Raw genomic sequence first — 26,146 nt, 5'->3', positions numbered from 1 at the left:
TTTTAAAATACATTACTACCATTTCTGTGATTCTTAAATGTTTACAAAATATTGGAGAGAAAACACATTTTTAAAAAAAACTAATGGTCTACATTTCAATTTTAAAGTATCCTGCTTTTAGAACATATTTGTTTAAAAAAAAAAAAACAGTTTTCTTGGGAGAGATGGCTCAGTGGTTAGGAGCACTGGCTGCTCTTTCAGAAGACCCATGTTTGATTTCCAGTACTCACATGGAGGCTCACAACTGTCCCAGGGAATGTGACACCCACCCACTTTTGGCCTCTGTGGGGTGCGCAGACATACACACAGGCCAGACACCCATCACATAAGAGTTAAAAAATAATTAAAACACTTTAAAAAGCAGATCTTCACAAAGTATCAGCCAGATAATGGCCTCAGCACGAGAGGATGTTGTCCCATAGGGACAGTAAGCAGTGTTTGAAGCTGGCGCTGACCCAAACAACTAGAGGGTGTTACTGCCCTCTAGTGGAATGAGCCTCACATACCATTAAAAATCAGAGGCGTCTGCAGTTTCATGAGAGCGATGTCGTTATTCTTGGTCTTGGAGTCGTAATTTGGATGGGAAATCACTTTTGCTACCTGGTGTCTTTTCTCGTAGTACATGTTATACTGATTCAAAATCCCCGCGAACGCCGTCCAGTACCTCGGTTTGTTGAGGGGTCTGGGAGACAGGGGAACAGCATATGGAAACTCAGGACCACAGATATGAGGTGCTCCCTCCACATCTTTAATACACATAGCTAAGGTCTGGAGTGAGATGAGTACCCCAGGCCACAGAGTACAACTGTGTGGCAGGGTGCCCCCCACTTTCCTCCCACCTCCTACAGGCTGCTGCTGAACAGGTCTCTGAGGATTCTGTTCTTTCTCCCATTCTCTGCACCAGAACACAGTAGGGCCGGTACTGTTCTGTGAGACTTAAAATCACATTTCTGACAAGACTGTCGTACTAATCTTTATATGCCAGAGCATTTACTGACACTGTGGGTGCTTATTACACTTCTACTGATGGACATGCTTGGAGTCCAATACTGGTCACCCTCTTCCTTGCATCTGGGATTTTCTTTAGGATTTTAGAAGAGCTTGAACTACCAGAGGGACCTCAGAATCTGGGATTTAAGAGGAAGAGATGGATATTCCCTAACTTTCCAGCAGTGCCTGGGAAGAGGAGGAGGGCACTCTTGTGTAGTAGATGCAGTAGCAGGCTGAGAGACACTGAGCCATCTTCCCAAGGCCACACAGCCAGAGAACAGCTGGGCCAGGAGTTGAGCCTCACTTAGGACAGTGAGTGCCCAAACTCTATCTAATAAAGAGTCTGCAATGCTGGAAGAGGGGTATACTCCTGCACTCAGGAGACTGAGGCAGGAGAATTACCCATTGAGGCTGGCCTGAGCTACATAGCAAAATCCTTAGGAAGGAAGGCAGGAAAGGAAGGAAGAGAAGAGCAAGGGTGGAAGAAAAGAAGAGAGGGAGGGAGGAAGAAGGAAGAAAGAAAAACGAAATGGGAATAGTGTCTTTGGCAAGAGATGACACTATGCAGTATGGCTGTCCTCACACTTCTAGCCTGTCTTGAGCACAATGCCAAGACCAAGGGTGTATATACAGGCTCCCAGAGAACCTACAATGTGAGGTTGTCAGAGTGGATTTTGCCCTGAGATACACACCCAGGAGAAATAAGACTGACAGAGAGGAGCTCCTAAAACATATAGACAGAGTTAAGAAAACAGTAACTGGAGACATCTGGTCACAGTGCTGTCAGTGAGCATCCCTATCCTAGGCTGGGGATGCAGAAGCAGACAGGAGAGACCACATGCACATTTGTCTAATGAGTGGATGATACTGTACACCTGCAGGGCATATGTTCCCCACCCAGCAGCACTCACCCTGTTATACACAACATAGCAGCTGCCATACAGCTTGCTGTGGGTCCCCTGGTGGCAGAGCCACACTCCAAACCCAGGAGTCTTGGCCATGTGACTCCACCCTGCCATCCCAGGCCTCATAGACTATAAACATACTCTTCCACACAGTGAGCAGCTGTCACAATCCAGTCGGGGGTGATGATGGAGCCTCCACAGACATGGGTGTCTTGGACGTGCAGGCTGACCTGCCAGGGCCAGTCTCCTGGTGAGGCATTTGATCCACCCACAATCCTGCTCTGGCGACTCACTGAGCGGACCCCACACTCTGAGGGTGACAAGCACATGCTAGGTGTTAGTCAACAACAGGAGACACCAGGGGTAGCATACAGCCAATCATACGTACTCAACTCAGCTGCCTTTCTTTGGCTTCCCCAGGCAATGGGGCTGATGGGAGGTGGCTGTCTCTGCCTCTCTTTCCCTATTTTTAGGAGTCTGAATAAGCAAGTGGGGTGGGAAGGATCCAAGGGGCCACTCGTTTCCTGGTTGGAGCACAGGCTAATTCTTATAGGTACCTAGTTCCACCAGATCTCTGATAGGCATGATTGGGAAGATTCTGGGTAACAGGCTCCTCGGGGAGACCGATACAGTCAGGGTCCTCCCAGGACTTCTGGGCAAAGAAAAGGGTGGTAAATGAGGGCAAAAGCCACTGAGGAGATGAGTGGGGGCTTCAGCCTGTGCTAAAAAGGGGAGATGAGAGGAGGTGAGGTCATGCGAGGGGCTGCGTGAGGAGATAAGAAAAGGTTAATGGGAGTGAATGAAGGCTGAGAACCTCCCAAAGTAAGAAACAGGTTATCTGCTGACCAGTTGACTGAGAGAGGAAATCTACTTCAGAGTTAGCAGCCCCTGCTGGCCCGAAGCAGGGGTGGGGGGGTGGAGAGTGAGGGCGCGGGGACAACTCTAGAACTTTACAGGTGTGGGGTAAGTTCTCAACGGAGAGAAATCAAGGTAATATGAGACGTGGATGTTGGAGACTACCTGATCTGGAAGGACCCCATGCCAGTGGCTGCTATGGGGTGCTAGCTGAGCAGGCCTGGTACATCTCAGCACAGTATGGGGCAGGGCTTCTGGACATATCCTCTAAGTGCCACCTGAACCTCATTGTGAGTTACTGGGAGCACCTGTGAGGCACCTGTGGCAAGGGGCTAACAGCAGTGCTCTCCTGATGCACAACACCAACTGGGGACATTATGGAGACTCAGAGCTTCTTTGCTAAAAGGTGAGCTTCAAGTCCCAGGCCTAGGCGAGCTATCCATAGTTACCCAGTGAGGGGTTCATGGGTAGTTGACGCACACATGGGGGGGCTAATTATTCACTATATGAGCTATTGAGGAAAGGCAGAAGGGCATCCTTGGTATAAGGCTTTCTCCTTAGGAATCCCAGAAGCTGTGTGCCCCAAGGCAAGAATGAATGATACTGGCCCTAGGCCAGGTCACTGCTGCAAAGGCTCCAGGATCACAAACAGCCCATCCCTCCACTTCATGGAGAAGGAGCCACCAGGGCTCCCTACTCATGGTGGCACCTAAAAACAAGGTCTGCCAGAGTCTAGTCATCACCTGCATTCATAGACACCACAATGCAGCAACATTCCAAAACAGAGATCCGAATGTAAGCAAGAGGACTCCAGGGACATCTGGAATCTTCCCTCCCCATATCCCAAGACCCAGGACATTTTCCCAAAGCCAAAGACTGGATCCCACTCAGAAGCATAGAGAAGCACCGTTGGGAAGTACTCACGTATACATTGCAAGGAAACCACCATGCGGGATGAACAGGAATCACTGGAAAGAAAGGACTCTGGTTACCACACCCAGGAATGAGACACTGAGGTCTTCTCCTAGTGTTGCCTCCTGTCCATCACTAATGACCCCACCCACTCCTGCGGCTAGACCTACACGGAGATAGTGGCAAAGAATGAATACAATCAGAGTACCGTGCTCAGATCCCAGCTATTCACTTTTGGGCATGATGCTAACCCTCCCTCTGCCTTTTCCCAACAGGTAGAATAAGATTACAAATAATCTTATTTTATTACAAATAAGATTCAAAGACAGGCATGGTGGCGCACACCTTTACTCCCAGCACTTGGAAGGCAGAGGCAGAGGCAGGCAGATCTCTGAGTTCGAGGGTCAGCCTGATCAACAGAATGAGTTCTAGGACAGTCAAGGTTACACAGAGAAATCCTGTCTCCAAAAACAGCAACAACTAACAACAACAACAACAATTCAAGTTGGTCCCTGGTCTGCAATGTGCCAAAATCTTAAAACTTTGGATTCCCAACACAATATAAGTGGAAATTTTATACCTAACCATATGTGAAGGATCATAGCTCCAAACAATAGTCACAAGAGCCAACGAGATGGCTCAGCGAGTGAGGGTACTTGCCTCCAAGTCTGACACTCTGAGTTCAATCCCTGGAATCCACATGGAGAGGACTGATTCCTCTGACCTCCACATGTGTGTTATAGCTGTACCGCCACATAAATAGACTAGATAAATTTAAATAAAGGAACACATGAAATGAATCAACTCTGTTTTTACATTTGAGTCCTAACCCCAAAATGTCCCACATAGGAGTACTTTAAAAATCTGAATGAACTCTGAAATTCTTCCTGCCCACAACATTTCAGTGTAAGAATGACCTATGAAACCACTAGGGTAGTGGCTTGGGGGTGAGGGCGCAATTGCATCAGCTTTTACTTCTGCCCTTGTATAATTTAAAATCATCCTGTAGTCTGAGTACCACAACAAAACATTTAAAATTTCAGTGCCCAAGAGTCTGAGGCAGGAAGATCACCAGTCCCAAACTAGCCTTGGCTACATAACAAGACACTGTTACCAATAAATGAGCAGGCATCAACTAATGTCATCAGGAAGTGGTGTGAAAACTTCTGATTTCCCTGGATCATGTTTGCTTTACATGCAAACCACAGATGACAACAAAATCAATACTTTGCCAGTGACTAAAACAAAACAAATTTTAAAAGCAGCACTCAGTTGGAAGCCAAACTTCCCGTGCTTTGTGAGAAAGAAAGAATCAGTGCATTCCGTCCTGGACACTGTCCCTGGCACACTCCTGATGCCCTGAGCCAGCTGTGGTTCTGAGGAAATGGTTGATTTCCCAAACATGATGTTTCATTAGGGCCACTTGGACAGATAAAGTCTCTCATGTATAAGCCCATTCCACTGTCACCCAAGCACACACTGAATGAGGACCTTTCCAAACCCCCAAATAAAGAGCTGCCATCACCTGCCCTGGCTAACATGTGCTCCCACCAGGGTACCAGGTGGAGAGCCTCAAGAAGGGAACATTGGAAAGAGGGCATTTCTGCATCAAATAACTTCATTGAAGCCTTGACTCTGAACACACACCACAGGCACTTTGTACGCACACATAGTCAGGCCATATGCACCATCGGATGCCCCTGCAGATGCCTCTCTGCAGGTTCTAGACTTGTGTGTGTAAGGAGCTATAGAATGTTACTGCAATGCCCCATTTCTGTGTATAAAATATACAAGTTTAATTACAGAATGCAGAACTCTTGGTATTTTCCTACCATTACTCCTGTGTGTGTAAATTCACATTTTTAGGTTATATTGTGCTATACAAACTTATTCATCTCAGTATGCAAATTTGTTTTAATCTGTAGTAAGTAGCAAAATAATATGTATACATTAGTAGTGCTTGAAGACAGATTTATTTATGATTTGTTATCAGTAAACATTTGATTTGTTTATCTATCTTATAGTCCTATGCTGTAGGACTTGTGTACCCTGTCTCTTCTATTTTAAATAAATGCTGATTGGCCAGTATCCAGGCAGGAAGTAGAGGTGGGCAGCAAGAATATTTGGGGAAGAGGAAATAGTCTGCAGTTGTCACTCAGACACAGAGAAAGCAAGATGTGACTTCCTCGCCCCAAAAGGTACCAAGCCACATGGCTAACACAGACAAGAATTATGGGCTAATATAAGTAATAAGGGTTAATAAGAAGACTGAGCTACTAGGCCAATCAGTTTATAATTAATGTAGACCTCTGTGTGATTTCTTTGGGACTAAATGACTGTGGGACCTGGTGGGACAGAAATATTGGTCAAGAAATGGTGTGCCAACGTGGGGCTGACCAAATCCACTTAAAGGCCTGAGAGAGCTTGGGAAGTTATTCTAGATAGAAAAGAATAAAGTACATCTTCTTGATAGCAGCACTTTCTCGGGTGGGCTCTGCTTGCTAGAGGCAAGTGCTCTCGTTTAAGAGAGGCTTCCTGACCCAGCTTTAAGCTTCAAAACCTTGCAGCTCTTTTAAGAGGTCCGCCACGAAACACTTAAATGGTGTTGATGAAAAGCTGACTGCACACTTTTTGGTGGTGTCAGGGACCTTTAAACGCCACAGAGTTGTGGCAATAAACATGGCTCCAGCCAGTACCTCTGCCATGAGGCTAGACTTTCAGAAAAAAAAAACTAAGGAACAGTCTGGATCCAGCCATCAAAGCCATTGTTTAATCCTAGCTATATCACTTACCACAAAAAGATTCATGTGGTCAGAAAAAGAGAGACACACTAAAAATAGTTTCAGACCAAAAAAAAAAAAGCCTCTAAACAGTTTACAGTGTGTCTCGAAAAAACCAAAAAAAAATATGCAGAAAAGAAAAAGGATAAAGTCCTTAAAATAAGAAAGAAAGAAAGAAAGAAAGAAAGAAAGAAAGAAAGAAAGAAAGAAAGAAAGAAAGAAAGAAAGAGAGTATTTGGGTGTGGTGGCACACACTTTTAATCCCAACACTTGGAAGTCAGAGGCAGATGGATCTCTGTGAGTTCAAGGTATGGTGGCTAACACCTTTAATCCCAACAGTTGGGAGGCAGATGCAGGCAGATTTCTGTGAGTTCAAGGATAACCCGGTCTACTGAGTGAATTCCAGGACAGCCAAAGATACACAAAGAAACCTTGTCTCAAAAAGCCAAAAATTAAAAATAAAAATAAAAGAAATAGATGTTAAAAATAAAGCCACGTAAAGATGAAAAATACACAGAGAATCTGGATACTGCATGTTATTGTGTTGTCTTTGGATTGATGACTGAGGAAGGAGCAAAAGCTGCTACAAGACATTTGATTATAAATGCTGCTGGATTAATCATGTATATATATGTATATATATAATGCTTTGACTTTAAAATTTAAGTAAAAAAAATATTACTTTGGAGAAGAGGTTTTGTTTCCACAGGAAATGCGGGACTGTGGGTTCATTCTGCATTAAGAAAAATCAGATTTGACCAAGGAAGACCCCTGAGAAATCTCCAATAGGAGGAGTGGCCCAGATGTGAGTTCTGCATACAGAACAGTTCAAAGACTGCTGCCTGAGATGATCAAGCCTTACAGGATACTCCAGTCAGGACTTGATCATAATACTAAATTTTTTTAGGTCTCCATAAGATTATCAGCACCTCCATTCAGCAGGAAGCAGCCTGGAAAACTGCATGCACATTCCCAAAAAAATGGATTATGAATGTTTGCCTTTGTTTAGAATGTTGGTTACAAGTTGTTATGGATAATGGTCAGTAGAAAAGCTAAACAAAGGAGATTAGATTCAGAGTTGATGTTTAAAAAAAAGCTGTGGGACTTGTGTACCTTATCACTTGTATTTTAAACAAATACTGATTGACCAGCAGCCAGGCAGGAAGTATATGTGGAGCAATCAGGCAGGAAGTAGAGGCAGGGCAATGAGAATTTGGGAAGAGGAAACAGTCAGTCTGTAGTCGTCACCCAGACACAGAGTAAGCAAGATGTGACTGCCTCACCAAAAAAGGTACCAAGCCATGTGGCTAACACAGACAAGAATTATGGGCTAATATAAGTTATAAAGTTAATAAGAAGCCTGAGCTAATGGGCCAATCAGTTTATAATTAATGTAGACCTCTGTGTGATTTCTTTGGGACTAAACGGCTATGGGACCTGGTGGGACAGAAACCTTGGCCAACAGTCTTATATACCTGGGTCACATAAAAATTTCTCATGTGTAAAGGAGTCACAGTTTAAGGAACCCAATACTAGACAATAGCTTTCCTGCCTGCCACCTCTGGAAGTGTGAAGGCCCTCACCTAGGATGGTGAGCTGAGTTTACCCCTCCCTGCCACGCTCCCTTCTGCAATGGCAGCCTATACCTCCTCTCTCCTCCCTTCTGCACTTGCCAGCTAGGCAAAATCCTAGGCCAGAGTCCTTGCAGAAAACAAAGAGCCATTCAATCCACATAAAACCCCTGCCGCCTATGCTAAGCCCTGCTGTCTGGATGGTACACCTGGTTGGACACTGCTCTCCAGCCTGGCCAGCCCTGCCACAGTCTCAGGGACAGCCAGCCTAAGGCAGGACATCCTGACTGGTAGTCACCAGAAAGGTAAGCAACTCCATAGAGGTAGAGTGAGTGATTAGTTCTCTAGCCCTGACATGTAGTTCCTGACAGCTGGCCCTAGAAGCACCTGAGCAGCCTAGAGATGAGAAATGAGACCCTAGGAAATCTCTGCACAAAGAAGACATCATGGGTCCCCAACATCAAAAGCACCTGAAGAAGAACCATGGCCCTATAAACATAGACACAAATGATGGCTGTCTATGTCCCCCTCCAAACTCCCAGCAGCTCAGCCATCAGCCCCATGATCTGTGGCTTGGGTACAACAAATGTTTATTGAACTAAAAACTTGCACCAGGGCCCAGGACATCACCCCTTGTCTTCCTCTCACTGCCAACCATGGGCTGAAGTCAAGGGCCAGAAAATCTCTCGGACTCCTAGTGCCCAAAGTGTCATACAGTTTTTCTCTCTGAGCTGATGCCAGGAATAAGTCCCAGAGTCTATCTTCCGGGTACTGAGAGAGCAGAGACTTGATGCAACTGTGATGATCATCATTGGATGGAGGAGTCTTTATGACAGAATCCTGGTGGCCTCATAAGGAGAAGGAGAGAGGCCATACGGAGCTTAGTGTTGCTGCCATGGTGAGATGTGACCCTGGGACCCTGCTAGAGTCATGTCACCCTATAAGCAACTTGAATCTCTAAAAGCATGAGTCAACAAAAACAAAAATAAAACAACAAAAAGCTAACTAACATAAACCCTAGCACAGTAGACATACCTCCTCTCCCAGTAACCAAACAAACAACCACAAAAGTCTGGCAGACAACATTTTCTTTATCTGTTCTTCATTTGAAGGACACTTAGGTTGTTTCCAGTTTCTCCCTATTATGACTAAATCTTCAGTGAACATGGTTGAGCAAGTGTCCTTGTAATAGGATAGAGTATCCTTTGGGTATAAGCCCAAGAGTGGTACAGGTGGGTCTTGAATTAGATTGATTCCAAATTTTCTGAGGAACTGCCGTTTTGATTTATATAGTGGCTATACTAGTTCGCACTCCCAGCAAGGGAGGAGTGGTTTAGTTGCCTAAGCGGTTCAGCCTCCAGCAGCACAGGGGTCAATGGGCATCTACCAGGGAGTCTGTGCATACTATGACATTTTTATCTGAGGGGCTTAAGGGGGAAAAAGACACTAACCACTCTCTCGATGGTTTCCTTCAGACCTTTCCTTTATTCTTCTTTTGCATTATTTCTTCTTTCTCTCATTGTTTGGTGTGGGAAGTCCTTCTGTATATGTATTGCTTTTATTGGTTAATGAATAAAGAAGCTGCTTTGGCCTGTGATAGTGCATAATAGAGTTATATGGGAAAACTAAAGTGAATGCTGGGAGAAAGTAAGCAGACTCAGTGAGAAACCATGTAGCCACTACAGGAGAAAGATTCAAGTCACCATCAGGAACCTTGCCAATAGGCCACGAACCTCATGGTAAAAAAATAAAAAATAAAAAAAAAAAAGTCTGGCAGACAATAGAGATCGAAACCAAAATGGAGCCAAGGTTGCTGTGCCGGTCCTGCCTCTGACTCTACCAGTGTGAAGCTTATCTACCACCACCACCCAGAATACACTCCATAGGAATCCACTCAGGATGGCAGCATCTGTGGGATCTCCTCATCCTTCTCAAATCCTGCAAATCAAAGGAGCCCTCCGTACCTGTGGTACAGTTTTTTATAAAGGTCGATGTTGCCTGCACTTGTGTTCAGCTTCATAAAGCTTCTTGTCCCACCGATGTCTTGTATTCCTTCGCTATGATAAAAATTGTCCCTGGAGATGACAGAAAATCTTACTGAAAATGACGTTTTAGGCATATGAACTCACAGAGTATGTATGCCCCATATCACAAAGCCACCCTAGGAGCATGGCTACAATTGAAGGAACACCTGGACACTCTAGAAAACAAAACCTAAGTTCAGATTCATCCATGCTGTGTGAAAGCCATTGTGTGAACTCCAGAAACCTTGACTAGTGAAGTCAGAGTCTTCCATCAACTGTGTTTCAGGCACAGAGTAAGCCAGGACAACGGGCTGCTAAGGATGCCCAATCACACACTGCCTAATAAAATGTATAGTTGTTGGTCTGCCTTGTTATAAAATTCCCACTGGTTCTGGACCTGGAGGTGTCTCTGTGTACACAAGATATGTGTGCATATGGAGACCAGAGTCAACCCTGAGCATCTCCTCAATTGCTCTCCACCTTATGTTTATTATTTATTATTATTACGTGTCTGCCTGCATGTATGTCTGTGCATCAAACATAAGCCTAGTGCTCTCAGAGGCCAGATGAGGGCACTGGATCCCCTGGAACTGAAGTTACAGATGGTTGTGAGCCCCTATGTGGAACTCAGACTCTCTGGAAGGGTAGTCAGTGCTCTTAACTGCTGAATCAGCTTTCCGGACTCTTCTGCCTTGTGTTTGGAGCTTGACTCTCCTACAGGACCTGGATATCATCAATTTAGCTAGGCTGGCTAGCCAGCAAGCCCCAGAGATCCTCCCATCTCTGCCTCTCCATCACTGAGATTACAGTTTGCCTTCATGGCGAGCTTTTACATGGGTGCTGGGGATCAGCCTGAGGTCCACATGCTTTTGTGGCGAGCACTTTACCCCCTGAGCCATCTCCCAGCCCCATATGGTGGCATTCTGAAGTGTCTCGTTAGCAGAGATGTCAACTTTTCATTTCAAATAGCAAATTCACCTTTGAGAACTGGCAAATAGAATGCCCTAGTGTGTATAGGATCTCACAACTGCCCCATGGAAGAGAAATCCTCATTAGAATCATAACTCTCTTCCCAGGCCTGAGGCTTGCCAGACTTCATGAGAGCCATAGTTTGGATGTGGTTTATCTGCTCCAGCTCCACAGTGAGAGGGCTCTGATGTAGCAGTGTTGAGACGTGGCAGGAACTTTAAGTAACATTGTGTCACAGCAACTCCTCTCTCATAAAGGGATCAATCCCTTTCTAAGGGGCTGATTTAAGTCTCTCCAGAGCAGGTTATTACAGCAGATCCAGAACCCTCAATACCCGCCCTACATGTGCTCATTGGCTCTTTTCTGCCATGAGGTGAATCAGTACAAGGCCCACATGATCTTTGATTTCCTCCGGAATAGTGGGCTAAAATAACCCCCCATTCCTTACAAAGTACCCAGCCTCAAGTGTTTTGTTATAGCAGAAGATGCTGGGCAATGCTGGAGCCCTTGGCTGGGAAGGGATGGTGGAAGTTATTCCTTCTCAACCCTGGTTGCTGCACACAGAAATGAATTCTTTCTCTTTTGTTTATTTGAGACAGGGTTTCTCAGTGTAGCCCTTGCTGTCCTAGAACTCACCCTTATAGACCAGGCTGGCCTCAGTCTCAGAGATCTACCTGTCTCTGCCTCCTGAGTGCTGGGATTAAAGTCATGCAACCATCACCACTTGGCAGAAAAGAATTCTTAAGTGTGATACTGCTCAGGTCTCTTCCACACCCAGAGCCTTCAGTGGCTCCTGCCTATAGTGAACAGAGCAAAGACTCAGCTTATCTGAAAAATTCCAGGGACAGAAATTGACCATTGCCCTTGTCTGACATCCCTTGTCCTGACATCCCAGCACTACATGGGCATTCCCAGTAGCCAGGAAAGATCACAGGACAGGTAGCAGTGAGCCTAAGCTGAGGTTGCCCCTGGTTGTAGCATCAGCTTTTGGAGGGGAACGAGTGTCTGTATGCCTGGCGCATACAGAGTTAGGGATTGGTCTGCCTGCTGCCAGTGCCATCGTGAGGGCACTGTGTCCCTCCTGAGGGCACCATACTCACTTGTAGCCCATTTCTCTACAGGCTGCTCTCCCGTAGCTCTCATTCCAGTCGTCCTGGCACACGGGGTACCAGGCTTTCCTCTGAGATGAGAAAACCTGGAGGATGAAGTTGGGTCCATAGAGGCGAACTGCTCAGGGAGAAAGAGAGCTCATGAGTCCTGGACTCTCAATCCACATCTTCCAGACGCTGCCCAAGCCCCACACCGTCCATGCACACACCCACAGCTTCTTCCTAAGGCCATGGTTGTGCACACAGGACCATGAATCCCTGTTTCCCTGATAGAAATCATTTTAAAAGAATTCTGAATGGGAATGGCCCACAGCCTGTCAGTGACCATCTTTGGATGTCACAGCCAAGCAACATGGTGGAAAGTCATTCAGCTGTTGGTGGGAATGAAGCCCTGACAGAATCACACACAAATGGGTCTTAGAGGCATGACACCAAGTAAAAGGAAGTCACAGCAGCCAATAGATCGGGCAACTCCAAGCATATGAGAAGTCTAGACTAGAAAACCTAAGAAAGGCCTGGAGGATGACTTGGCCACTAAGAGCGTGTACTGCTCTTGTAGAGAACCCAAGTCCAGCACCCATGTTGGTCAGCTCAGAACAGCCTGTAACTGTAGTTCCAGGAAATCTGACACCCTCTTATTCTGGCCTTCTGTGACATTACACTTATTTGGCATATGCACATTGCTACAAGCTAGGCAATAGGATGTCACTTATTACCGAAGAGAAACCACAAAGCCGTGAAAAATCCCAACCACATAGAGCAAAAAGAACAAAGCCAATCTGAAAAGTATGCAACTTCCAGAACACACACTACAGAACATTCTTGAAAAGCTAAGTTATAGAGGTAGCCAAAGACCTGAGGCTGGGAGGGGGCACTGCAGGCAGAGGAATATGCAGGGCACAGGAGGCTTAGGGCAGGGCATCTGGATGTAGATACACAGTCACTGCTGTGTCTTCGTCAAACCCATAAGGTCACACCAGGGAAAGATAAAATTCAACACAAATTCGTGGCTCTGGCTCTCAGGGAAGAGGTCCAGTGACCGGTGTGTCTTAGTGCCTGGGTGATTGCTGGAGGCGGAGTGGCCTTTCTCTGCCGGTGTACGAATGCGTTCAAAATTAAAGTGTGTAAATGTAGCTCAGACTATATGCTTACACAGTTAGTGATGGAACTGCCCGCATGGTGGGGTAAAGACAGTGGTGTAAGGGTGGCTGTCTTCCCTCCCATCTGTCTCCAACACTGATAAGGAGCGAGAGGGAGGTAATAAGATAGAAACAGGTCCCAGGGAGATTTTTTTTAAGTGTTAGTATTTTTTCCTAAGTCTTTCAGAGCTATAAATGATAATGTATATGTTTGTGGTCACTAACAATTGAGTGTGCTCACCTTCCTCCTTCTTTACTAGGTTCTTTCTCTCGTCTGTGGTGAGAACACTTAGGATTATCTGTCAGTGACCCTCAAGTACTTCCCACAGGGCTGTTGACCACAGCCACAGTTCTTCAGGATTTTTTTTTCCAGACAGTTTTGAGAAAGACTCAAAGAAATGAAACAGGAACTGGTGGGTTCTGATACTTGGGCAAGTGCATGCTCATACATGCCCTACTCTTGGGAATGTTCCATGCATATTCTTAAACATGTTACATTTAAAAGCACGACAGTAAGCTATTCCCATCTACAAAGGGCACACATCATGCCAGGTCATTTGCCCCTTCCATGAAAACTCTGCAAACTGTACAAACCCAAATCTCGAACACAGAAATGTCTTCCCAGCAGCTCAGCTCCTAAGAAGGCATCCTACCTGTCTACTCACAACCTAAGCATTGCATCCTGGCTACAAGATGGAATTTGCCACCAGGAAGTGACTGGTCATAGTGGCATGCCAACACAGTTGGGCTGCTCAGCCATGAACCCTGTGGACAAGGGAGCTGCGCTCAGATTCTCATGAAAAATGAAATGACATCTTTGAAAAGAGAATCTCAAAGCAGCCATCCAAGGAGGTATGGCAAACAGGTGGACACATTGCAGTTTGTGTGTGTGTGTGTGTGTGTGTGTGTGTGTGAGAGAGAGAGAGAGAGAGAGAGAGAGAGAGAGAGAGAGAGAGAGAGAGAGAGAGAGAGGGGGGGGATTGTTCATATGTATGTGATGAATACATAGTGCACACCAACCTTATATTTTCAACAGTCGGTTTGTTTGAACTGCCATCCTGACTGAGTACTTTCTGACTTTGTCACCTCCCCATCACTCTGTGTGTTGCAGGGCCAGGAACACAATTCTGAGTGTAGGAATGCTAAGACATGTACCACTGGGCTGAGCAGGACCCCCTTGGCTGTCCCCCAGCTGCTGCTATAAGGCAGATACAGCAAGCCCAGTGCTTCCTCACCCAACTCACCACACCGGTTCTCATCTTCCTCATTGGGGCAGTGTGAGATCCCATCACACCAGAGAGAAGAGCTGATGCAGGTACCCGAAGACCCACACTCCATCTCAGATGTAGAGCACTTGCTGTCTCCTGGCACTGAAGGAAGAAAGGGCGGGAGACTCATCAGGATGAGCATCCAAGAAACTGTAGAGCCCATAAAAAGCTTGCCATCCACTCTCAGAAGAAAGGCTATGTCATTGCCACCTACACACACATGGAGCTAGGACTGGGCACTGTCTTCTGCAGAGCCAATGGGAAGGGTGCTTGGGTAAGGGGAGCCCTCACACTTCTTCCTCTTTGTCATCTCGTGGGCTTCAGGGGTCCACAGGTGCACATGAGTCTGCACCACTCCAGGAAACTTAAAAAGGCTTCAGTTGCAAGATATGGCATAGGAAGGGGACTGGCATCCAAGGATACCACAGTTGTGCAGTGATATATACAAGGGTCAGGCTATGGCTATGCCTCCTTAAACATGCCCCATTTCATTCGTTCTCCGATGCTCAGCAGGGTACAGCATGGTTGGTACTTGGATGGGAGAACTAGTTTATGATTTCCCAAGCCACAGGTTACTGGAAGCAAAGCACAGATTCATGGGTACTTGGAGGAAAGGGCATCCTTTCCCCGAAGGATAAAACCTAATTGGGAGGCATCAGGTGACTCCATTAACTGGGAGAGCAGGGTCACAGTCATAGCCATGCACACAGTGGCAGCACCCAGCCCAAAACTTACAGAACCTCCAAAGCAAGACAACAGCTACAACAGCACCCGCAAGGACAGTGCCCAGGGCAAGGGCAACACACAGCGACTTCTTGCTTTCTGCAGAAGAGAGGCATGCTCAGGTCAGCGCTGTGAGAAGACGGTTCTTTCACCATGCATCACGTGTTGATGCTCTTCGGTATCCCACAGAGTTACCACAGAGTTACTCAACTTGAAAATAACACAAGTCAAACTGGGCATAAATGCATGTCTGTCTAAAATCCCAATACTTGGGGAGGTGAGCAGGACAGGTGTGGGAGTTTAATGCCAGCCTAAAATACATGAGCTCCTATCCCAAAACACCAAAAAAGAGGAGGAGAAGCAGGAGGGGGAAAGAGATCAGAAGTCCAAGTCCAAAATGCACTTGCTACACATAACCAACAGCCCATCTTAACGTGGGCACATTTAAACTTGCTTCGAACTCTTACATTACCTATAACTGGGAAAATCACCCAGATAGATGTCTGTTCATATAATAAGCTGCTGGATTTTGCAGGCACCCCATAGAACACCACACTGAAACTGAAAAGTGGAATGGTTTTATGAGTACACTTCCACACCATCATGAAGTCAAAAGTCCTAGTTAAGTTACTGTAGGTGGGGCCATTTTAGGTAAGTTAGGAAAGAATAAACACTGATTTATTCATTTGTTTTTCCTTTTTTTTGCTGCTAAGGATAAAATTCAGAGTCTCACTTATGCTACACAAGTGCTCTACCACTGAGATAGCCCACACACTGTAGCTTCAGAGCCCGTCCTGAAACTAGCTCTTGTAGACCAGGCTGACTTCGAACTCACAGAGATCCACCTGCCTCTGCCTTCTGAGTGCTGGGATTTAAGCCGTGCACCACCACCACCGCCTGGCTTCTTGATGCTTCTGTAGTGCAAAACACATGCTTGGGGAAATGGAAACTGAAGCTACAATTTGAAATGAAGTCCAGCAAAGCCAAGCTTTTAAAACACCACAGGACACCACAGGAAGGGTCCAATGTGAAATAGGCCAATGTTCACATAGAAAAAAAGCTCAAAGAAGAGAGCTGACTCATTTTAGCAACTGCAAGTTTGAGTCATACAATGTTGCCCCCCACCAAGTATCCTGGTGCTGCCAGGGGGTACTCTAGGCAGAACACCTATCCTTTGCTGTGTGAACTCCTTCAGTCACTCAATCAATAGCCTCTAAGATACCAGTCCAACCTGGGCATGGTCCCATGTACGGTAAATGCAGATGAAAGGCATGAACGGGCCTCTCGGCTGCTGGATTCAGTTCCAATTCCCAGCACATGGAGAGAACTGCAGATGACTACTCTTTCTGTGAGTTTATCTCCAGATAAATAAACCTTTGTTCTTCTACTCCATTCCAGGCAATTGTGGAACTTATTTGTACTCCAACAAATTGGCACCAACGTGGTCTGAATCCACGCCACTGCCAGGTCCTGCCCAGGCTCGACGGCCTTCTGCCACCCCACACAGCTGGACTACCCCTCTGGCATGCAGCTGTGCAAGTTTTGGCTAGGCTGGTCCACAGCAGCTTAGCAATTTCACACCAGCCTGTGCCTGCCTGGCTTGGTCCCACCTACTAAGTGGCTGAGTTACTGCCATCCCAGGTTTTCTGCCACAACGCCTCCGTGGCTTCTCTCACTTCTGCCAGGCCTGTTCTGATCAGGCTGAGCTCTGACTCCAGTAACAGGGGCTCTAATCCTGCTCCTGGTCACAGATTTGTGTTTGCAGTTTGGATTCGTGAATGCCTGGCCCAGGCTTCAGCCAGTAGCCTCGCAGCTCACAACTGCCTGCAAGCTCTGGGGTCCTTGATATTTTTCCCAACTCAAACCTCCATTTGTGGATGTGCTGTTCATAAGTAATTAACTAAATTTCTTAGTAATTAAGTCTCAGGTAATTCAGGTATTGATCTAGGACCTGCCTTACTGCCTTACTGCAACACCTGCTGGCCAGTCAAGATTGTTACACCTACAACAATTTTCTGAAAATTATAATGAAGATAAGTTAATTTGGTAAATAAATAAACAAATTTGAAAATTTTAAATCAACTCCAAGATAACTCAGAAATATCACTATCTAAGAATTTAAGAACCCTTTTGTTTGTACTATGGATGGAATTCTGCAAGAGCTATATGAGCTACCTCATACACATATTTTTGTGATCATGACAGCTATTAGCTTTGTTCTTCATATTATATGCTTAAAGAAATGGTTTGATAACAGAGTCAAGAATGAGAACCTTTTAGGATACAGTCTTTAGCTGAAAGAATTTATACTATTGAAAATGATAACCTTAATTTGACAGGCAAAATTCAATCCATGTCAATGGGCTATAAAATCTTACAAAAAGATACTGAGAGATTATCTAAAAGGATACATACTGTTGAAATTGACAATTAAAATCTGTTAAAATTTATAATAAGCTAGTAAATAGAAATCCCTCCAGGAAGGCAATCTGCATGCCATCCAAATAATATCTAAGGATGAGAAAATATTATTAACATAAAAATTTAAAACCTCAGAATCATACATGCAAAGTGAGAATGAGAAATTAATTGATTTGATGAAATCATTACAAATATTTACAGGTCAAGAGATTCAAACATTACATATACAGTGGCAAAAACATTTGAATCAATTGAGGAATTTGTCAGAACTGATAAGCAAGGAAAAGAAGTACAGACAAAGGATTTAGCATCACCAGTATCTCTCAGAGTCAGAGATGACTTACTAAGAGTTTTAGCTACTTATTCTGTTATTGTCTCTGAAAAGCCAGCAAATACTCAATGCCCAAATGGAACAAAGAATGTAAATGGAAATCTATCTCTGTATGAAAGATCTAAAAGAAATTAAGCAAGCAGTAGTATCTTATGGCACGCATTCACCATTTGTTAGGGAGATGATAAAGACATGGGTTTCAAATATAGGGTTATTCCATTTGATTGGCTTCAGTTAGTCTCAGTAGGACTAGAAGATGGGCTGCAGTCACAGTGGAAGTGGAAGTGGAGAGAGGAGGCTAAAGTCTTAGAACAGAAAAGAAGAGACAAAGGATTTGAAGTTTCCCAATATCAAATTATTGGTGAGGGCTGTTATGCTGATCCACAAAGTCAAGCTATTCACAATGAACACATCTTGTTCCTATGCCATACAGCAACCTTGAATACTTGGGATAGGATTCAAGAATAGGAAAAATCGAATCATAGACTAAGGTCATGTAAGACCCAAAAGAAACCTTTAATGACTTTTTACAAATATTAACTAACGCTGTACAAATAAGGGTAACGAATGAAAAGGTTAGATGAGTACTTATTGAATCTCTGGCTTTTGAAAATGAAAACTTAAGATGCAAAAAAAATACTTGGGTCTTTAAAGGTCAGATCAGAACCAAAAGATGAATGGATCCTGTACATAGTCAATGTTGAATCATTTGACTATAATACTGAGGCTTGGGTAGAAGAAGCAATTTCCAAAGATATGAATAGCTATCAAAATGCCAAATGTTTTAATTGTGGTAGAAGAGGAAATCTGAGAAGGTATTGTAGACAAGGTATTCCGAGAAATAATGTTTCCTCTGAGAATGGCAAAAGTAGAACGTCTCAATCTTCTGAATTATGTAGAAGATGTGGCAAAGGCTGACATTGGACCAAAGAATGTAGATCACCACGAGACAAACAAGGAAACCATTACCATTGGGAAACTACTTGGGGCCTCTTACAGGCCTCCAGGACTAATGTTGTCTAGTCATTCCCAGTCACCATGGAGGACATGCCTTCAAGGAAAATTTAAAAAATCTAGTGCCTGTTGTAAAATACCATATTGTGCTGGATGATAGAATAGAAATGAGGGATGAATCAAAAAATCCAATAGAAAATAGAAAACATATTTTGGCAGACTTCTATAATTGACCAAAGACCAAAGCAGAGAGTATAAATAAATAACATTGTAATTGAAGGATTATTGGACATGGGTGTAGATGTGAATATTACTACTTCAGATTCTTGCCATCCAAATTGGCCTCTTCAGGAGGCAGATGTTCAATTTCTAGGAATTGAAACCATATCTCAAGTAAAACAAAACATGAGATGGGTTCAATGCATAGGGACAGAAGGACAGAAAGGAAGAGTCCGGCCATATGTGGCTAATATAACAGTCTATCTAAGGGACTGTGATCTGTTGCAGCAATGCAAAACCCAGATTAACATTTCTGTAGTCTCAGAAATGGAACGTAATCCAACTCGTGTTTCTGAGAAGGGTATTATAAGGTACTACAAAAACTATCACCAACCCTTCAGGCCATGTGGTGGCACATACATTAACAGAAATGGGTCAAATTAAGATGTAAGAGCTAGCCAGTAAGAAGCAAGAGCTAATAGCCCAAGCAGTGATTTAATAAAAAAAAAATGACTAAATAAAAAAACGTGCAGTTTCAAAGCAGCAGCTTCCTGGTTTACCAGTACAAATGGCTCTAACTCTTTTGGGAGATTCAGCTATGGGACACTTGAATGGGGTTTGTGGACCCAGGTGCTTGTATGCCTGCTTGGGGTTATGAGAAAAGTAGCTGAGACCATGCCCGCAACTTAGTGCCCCCACCTGAGCAGACAATGGGATCTGGTCTGCTAGGAGAGCATGGTGCATTCCCACTGCCATACACAGATATAGCTCCAGGTCGTGCAGTGCTCTGCATCACATATTTAGCCATTACTCAGATAGAAAGGGTTTATGTGCTGCATGCTTCTTCTCAGAGTTAAAGTGGTGAGCACAGCTCTTACCTGGCACTTCCAGAGCTGGCAGTAATCGTACCTCTGCCATTTTGAAAGGTGGAGAGTGGCAGACCCAGCACCCAGGATCACTGTGACCAAACTGCTTACCATTTTAAAAGCTCTCCAGGACAGGTAAGGATTTCAGATACACAATAAGACAGATTCAGACATAAAAGACCTGTAAGCAAGCCACAATGTGTTTTTAAAAATGTGTGTAGGCTTGGGAGAGAGAAGAAAAAGAGTATAGAGAGTTATAAAAAGAAGTAAATGGGTTTTTACAAAAAGTAAAACTAAGTCTTTAAAGAAACAGAGTAAACTTGCAGAAAAAGTAATAGAATAAGAAAAATAAACAACATAAAGTTGGAATATACACAGAGAGTCTGGTTTATGTGTATTATTGCATTTTCTCTGAATTTTTTGACTGTGAAGGAGCTAAGTACAGAGAGACATTTCATTGTATAGGCTGCTAAGCTAAACATACATGCATACATATATATATATATATATATATATATATCTTAAAGGTGTCTTGACTTCAAAATATGGGTCTAAAGATATGTTGCTTTGGAAAACAGGTTCTTCTTTTGTTTCCACAGAGGGTGAGAACCTGTGGATTCATTCCAGCCTAATGTGGTTTGATAAACCAAGACCATCCGAAAGGTCCCCATAAACAGCCCCCCAAAATTACTTTTCCCAACAAAAAGTGAGAAGCAGTTTGGAGAGAACTATGCCCAAGTTCCCTAAATTATTGTTTATAAATGTTTGTTTATATTTAAGAGGGATATGCTATAGATTTTTCACTGGTATGTATCTTGCTCTATTGATACAAATTTTAAGTCAATTTTGTTATATGTATATTTATGCTCTTGATTAAGGTATCTTGTTTGTGAAGTTCAATAAAATGTAATATATAATTAAGAAATATAGGTTAATAGATAATCATTTATAATAGTCAAGCTTGTAGTCATATTTGGTTTTCTAGATATATAGAGATATATTTCAGTTAGATAGGTATTCTTCAAATCTTTCAGAGACCTTCAGAATATGGCATTTAAAATGTTTTGAGAAGTTAAGACTTTTCACAACAATGAGACACATCTGCTTCTGGCAGCACCAATCTGTTTTGGGAGGGTAATGGGCACCAAAGAGGATCCTTATGGTATCGGTTGGACATTTGGGCACGAGACTACTCTTTTCTTGACTGCTTGGTGCTGTGTTGTGTGAACTGGACATACAGGACCCACAGAGAAATGACTGCTGAACTTCTCTAGGGGTGGAACAATCCTTCGGGGTTCCTGTTTCATGAAAGAGTCTACTAAGCATTCTGTAGGACACAGAAAAATATGGCTGACAAACTGCCAATATAGGCAGAACTGTCTTTGAAATTTCCTGCTTCATGGAAGACTCTGCTGGATACTATGGGCCTGTAGGCTGAAGAGGGATGCTCCAGTTTTGCAGAGGAAATTTGGGTGACTGTCCAGGCAATGAGATATCTTTGTCAATTCTGGAGTTTTGGAAGTTGCTTATAATGTACTTCCTGTTAACTTAGGCAATATTGTATCCTTTCAGGGTCTTTGATGGAGTTGAAGAATGGATAATTATAGTTGTAGCTTTCCTTGGTTGTGATAAAGGATAGAGCAAATATAAATGTTTGTAACTGTAGTTCTGCTTGGTAAGTGTTTTGTTATATGTAATTTTGCTATGTTGGGATTGGGGCCTTCCTTTTTATTTAGACAGCAAAGGGAGTTGATGTGGGATTCCTCTCTGTATGTTGTGAAATACCATTGGTTAATAAAAAAGCTGTCTTGGGCCTGGTGGAGCAGAATAGTGGTAGGCGAGGAAAACTAAACTGAATGCTGGAAGAAAGAAGGCGGAGTGAGAAGGAAGCCATGTAGCCCCGCCAGATGCCAGACGAAAACTTGCCGGTAAGGCACAGTCATGTGGCAATACACAGTTTAATAGAAATGGGTTAAATTAAGATGTAAGAGTTAGACAATAAGAAGCAAGAGCTAATAGACCAAGTAGTGATTTAATTAATACAGTTTCTGTGTGGTTATTTTGGAGTTAAGCAGCCAGGAACAAACAAGTGACTTCAACAACAGAACATGTACAATCTCAAAAGTGATAGAATTTACCTTATAAAGAGAGCTAATTGGATCCTTCCCAGCATTGTAAGTGACACACCAATAATTGGAACCCCTACATTCTCTACTAATGCAAATAAATCAGGAAAGGCAGGTTATAAATCAGAAGATTTAAATAAGGTGGAACAAAGCCCTTATAATTCTGTCCAAAGGACAGAGTTATATGTTATTTCATGGTACTTAGGGATTTTAAAGAACCTCACAAAACAGTTACTGATTCACAATGTGCAGAAAGAATTGTTTTGCATATTGAAACCACTGAGTTCTTACCAGATGATACAGAGTTGACTTCATTATTTATTCAGGTTCAAGATATAATCATGAATAGGTTTTGTCCCATATACATTACACACATCTGATCCCATATGGGTCTGTCAGGTCCTCTAGCACAAGATAATGCAGAAATTGATTGATTGTTGATTGGAAATGTACTGAAGACCTCAAAATTTTATTTGAAAAACACCATTTCAACAGAAAAAGTTTTAAAAGGACTTTTTAAATTACATGACAAGCTAAGGAGATTATAAGAAGATGTCCTACTTGTTCTTTCTATAACCAAATATCACTACCTGCAGGGAGTAACTAAAGGGTACTCAAAGGATGTATGTGTTACAGTTTGTAGAATTTGGAAAATTAAAATATGTACACCACACCATTGACACTTATTCAGGTTTTCAATGGGCAACTGCTTTGAGTTTGGAAAAGGCTGACTCAGTAATCACACATTTATTAGAAGTTATGGCCATCATGGGTATTTCTGCACAAACAAAGACAGGCAATGGTCCAGTGTATGACTCTAAGAAAATAAAACAGTTTTTTTTGCTTATTATAATTTAAAGCATATTACAGGTATATCACACAATCCTACAGGTTAGACAGTTACAGAAAGATAAATCAAACCATAAAAAATATGTTAAACAAACAGAAAGAGATAAAAAATACCCCCAGAAATAGATTGCATAATGCTCTATCAACCTTGAATTTTCTTAATGCTAATGAGAAAGGAACAATGGCAGCAGAGGGACATTGGATTATAGAAAAAAAACCTTCTGAATTAAATTAGCTGGTGTATTTCAAGGATGTGTTAACTCCAGAATGAAAACCAAGAGATGTGCTACATTGGGGAAGGGATTTAGCTCTTGTTTCCACAGGAGAAGAAAAGCTATGGATACCATCAAAATTAATAAAGATTCAGCTTAAAAAAGAGAAACCTCTTGAGAAAGAAATGACAGCTCATCCAGAGATGACAATCATACATGTAGTAAGGAATCCTCATAAGGGTTGGGACAAGGTTCTATTATTGTCTTTGCAGGAAAATACCCATCTTCAAAAAGCCAAGAGATGTTGGATGCCTAAAGAAGAAAAGATAGCTATTCAGAAAGAATCATCAAGCAAAGAGGAATCTGACTTATAATACCAATTTTACTACCTAAACATACATATCTCTGTGCTTCTCAGTATATAGTCATGACTCACTTAAAAATCAAAGCTGCCTTTAGAGTTGGACAGTGGCTATCTTTCTCTAAATCCAAGCATGTTGTTAACATAAAAAAGTCAGAATTTCTGTCTCATATCAGAAGCCACGTGGTATGGGACAGAAAGAAGATAATATTTAGGGACTACTCTTATCAAAAACTCTGCTTTCAAAAAATTTTGTTTCTCCCCATACTTATTTTTTGTCTTTATGGCACCTTTTGTTGAATAAATGTCTATATGAATAATGTTTAAGTTTTCCACAATGAACAATAAATTTTCCCGCAGTAATCTTTGGTCTCCAGGAAAAAGATGGGGGGGGAGTCCCACAATGATTCCACCTGGTTGATATGATGTCATTATGCTGATATCACCATTTTAAGATCAGTTTTAGGTTACAAACTGCTCAAGAGGATTCTGACTTGGTTAGCTGACATGGTGCACCTTCTTACAAAGCGTCCTGGCCAGAACTTCAAATAAGAACTTCAGAAAATCCCTACCAACTTCTCAGAGACTATTTGCAATTATACCAGACAGTAATCTTGAAAGTTAACCATCATTTTAGTTTTTACAGGATCCCAGAGAAATAGCATCACCCCCATGAAAACTCTAAGAAATTCCAGAAAACAATGTCCCTTCTCCTAACAAAGTTTGCTTTCAGGGTTAGGGACATCTATTAGGGTTGGTTATAAGTGGTGCAGGGTTGGGGATAGAAATGAAGTAAGAGCAGGGATCTCTTTTGATAAAGAAAAAAAGGAGAGATTGGATGGGATGGTATAATAGGTAGATTAGATTATTATGTGAGAGCTAGTATTTATAGACAATTTACATCATTTACATTGGCATAGATTCCTGTATATTGATACAAATTCAAATTATATTTGTTATATTAATATGTTCCTATTTATGTTTACAATATTTGTGCACCTATGCAAAGTTATTTTGTCATATTGTATGTATGCATGCTTCTACCTCTGCTTAAGATATTTTGTATATTGATGCAATTTTAGAATATATTTATCATATTGCACTATACATTTTTACCCCTGATCAAGATACTTATACATTGTTTACATTTGGAGGTCACTGTCCTCATTTGCTGCACAGTTGTTTAAAGATGGTTTAATATTTTAATATGAAGCCTTAGTCTTTAAGTTATATAGGTATTAAGAATTATAGGTCAATAGTCATCCATGCTTGTCATACTTATAGCTAGACTAATCAAGTTCTTTAGATACATAGAGATTGTATTCCACATAGATACGTAATCTTCAACCACTTCAAAGAGCTGTAGAATATGGCATTTAAATAACCCAGGGTTCTGTATTTAAATAACCTAGGGTTCTGACACGATTGCTCCTGGCAGCACCGATCTATACCTGAGAGAATGTTGAGCACCAAAGACACTCCACTTGGAACTTGTTTTCTTCTTGACAAAACTGGCCTTTGGGTGAAGAACTGGCCCTGCCTTGACCACTGACAAAATGCACTGTGTCCATACTGGATAAACAGGATACAAGCAAAAAGACTGCCAAACCTTGTCAAGACAGGGTAAGGTTTTGAAAATTTGGTTCCCAGAACCTACAGAGTAGAAGGAGCAAGTTTCATTCAACAGGCTCCTCTGACCTCTGCACAGTCTGTGGAACCTCACCCACCACAAATAAATAAATGTTCAAAACAAACAAGCAACAACAAAACCCAAAACAAGGAACTGGAGAGATAGCTTAGTAGCTTAATAGCACTTGTTGAAGACCTGAGTTCAGTTCCCGGTTCACACTCGGTGACTCATAACTATCTTTAGCTCTAGTTCCAAGGGATCCAGTGCCCTCTTCTGGCTTCTGCAGGTCCTGCATGCACATGGTGCACATACGTTATTAGTGCAGGCACACATAAAATAAGAGTAAAAATTCAGCTAAGAATAAAATAATTTGGAGAATTATTTTCTAATAGTTCACTGATTTCTCCAGCCACAGCAAACAGGGATAGCACTCTGGACAGAGTTTTGAACCAAGATGAAGAAAGAACCAGATGTCAGGGAAGGGACCCTGATTTATCAGACACCTTGGCCTCTGACAGTGAGGGACACATCACTCCCAACAACTCCCTCTCGAGGTGAAGTCCAAGTCTCAGGGGTCCCTGGAGGTTTCTTTTAGGGCAGGGGAAATATCACTGAAAAAGACACTCCCAGGTTAGAGAGTGTTTTCAAGCCTGTGAATCCCAGCTACATGCATTGTACTTTCAGAAGTCAGTAGGGTAGGGTCAGGTCGAGTTCTGGAGTCAAAAGACCCAAGCTGACCTGCTTAAGACCAGAAGGCTTGCTTTTATCTGGTTACTGCATCCTGCTAATGGCATAAAAGCTTTCAAAGGGTTCCTGGGGACTGGTCCTCATCCCTATCAACAGGGATTGTGCTCCTATGGTAAAGTGAGCAACCTGTACTCCCAGCAGCCTCACAGTGGAAGCCCAGGTCTGAAAGCTTCACCAGGCTGAGA

General features: G+C 43.0%; 1 protein-coding gene across 2 annotated transcripts in view; it reads right to left on the bottom strand.

Annotated features, from left to right (window-relative positions):
* The window catches only part of Tmprss2 (transmembrane serine protease 2), a 46,427-nt gene that overhangs the window by 4,905 nt on the left and 15,376 nt on the right, over positions 1-26,146 (bottom strand). Inside the window, exons 4-10 of one of the 2 annotated variants that reach the window (XM_038344909.2) lie at positions 15,258-15,344; positions 14,490-14,624; positions 12,107-12,233; positions 9,978-10,088; positions 3,675-3,718; positions 2,037-2,205; positions 507-682 (exon numbers count right to left, since the gene is read on the bottom strand). In XM_038344909.2, coding sequence (XP_038200837.1) covers positions 507-682; positions 2,037-2,205; positions 3,675-3,718; positions 9,978-10,088; positions 12,107-12,233; positions 14,490-14,624; positions 15,258-15,344 — 849 coding nt within the window. The remainder of the gene's footprint in view (positions 1-506; positions 683-2,036; positions 2,206-3,674; positions 3,719-9,977; positions 10,089-12,106; positions 12,234-14,489; positions 14,625-15,257; positions 15,345-26,146) is intronic. The other variant, XM_038344910.2, reaches the window with a different exon arrangement.

This window comes from Arvicola amphibius, chromosome 10, assembly GCF_903992535.2.
Source record: "Arvicola amphibius chromosome 10, mArvAmp1.2, whole genome shotgun sequence".
In the NCBI taxonomy this organism is placed as follows: Eukaryota; Metazoa; Chordata; class Mammalia; order Rodentia; family Cricetidae; genus Arvicola; species Arvicola amphibius.
Note: the sequence above shows the minus strand (reverse complement) of the source record. Positions and strands in the feature narration are given on the sequence as shown.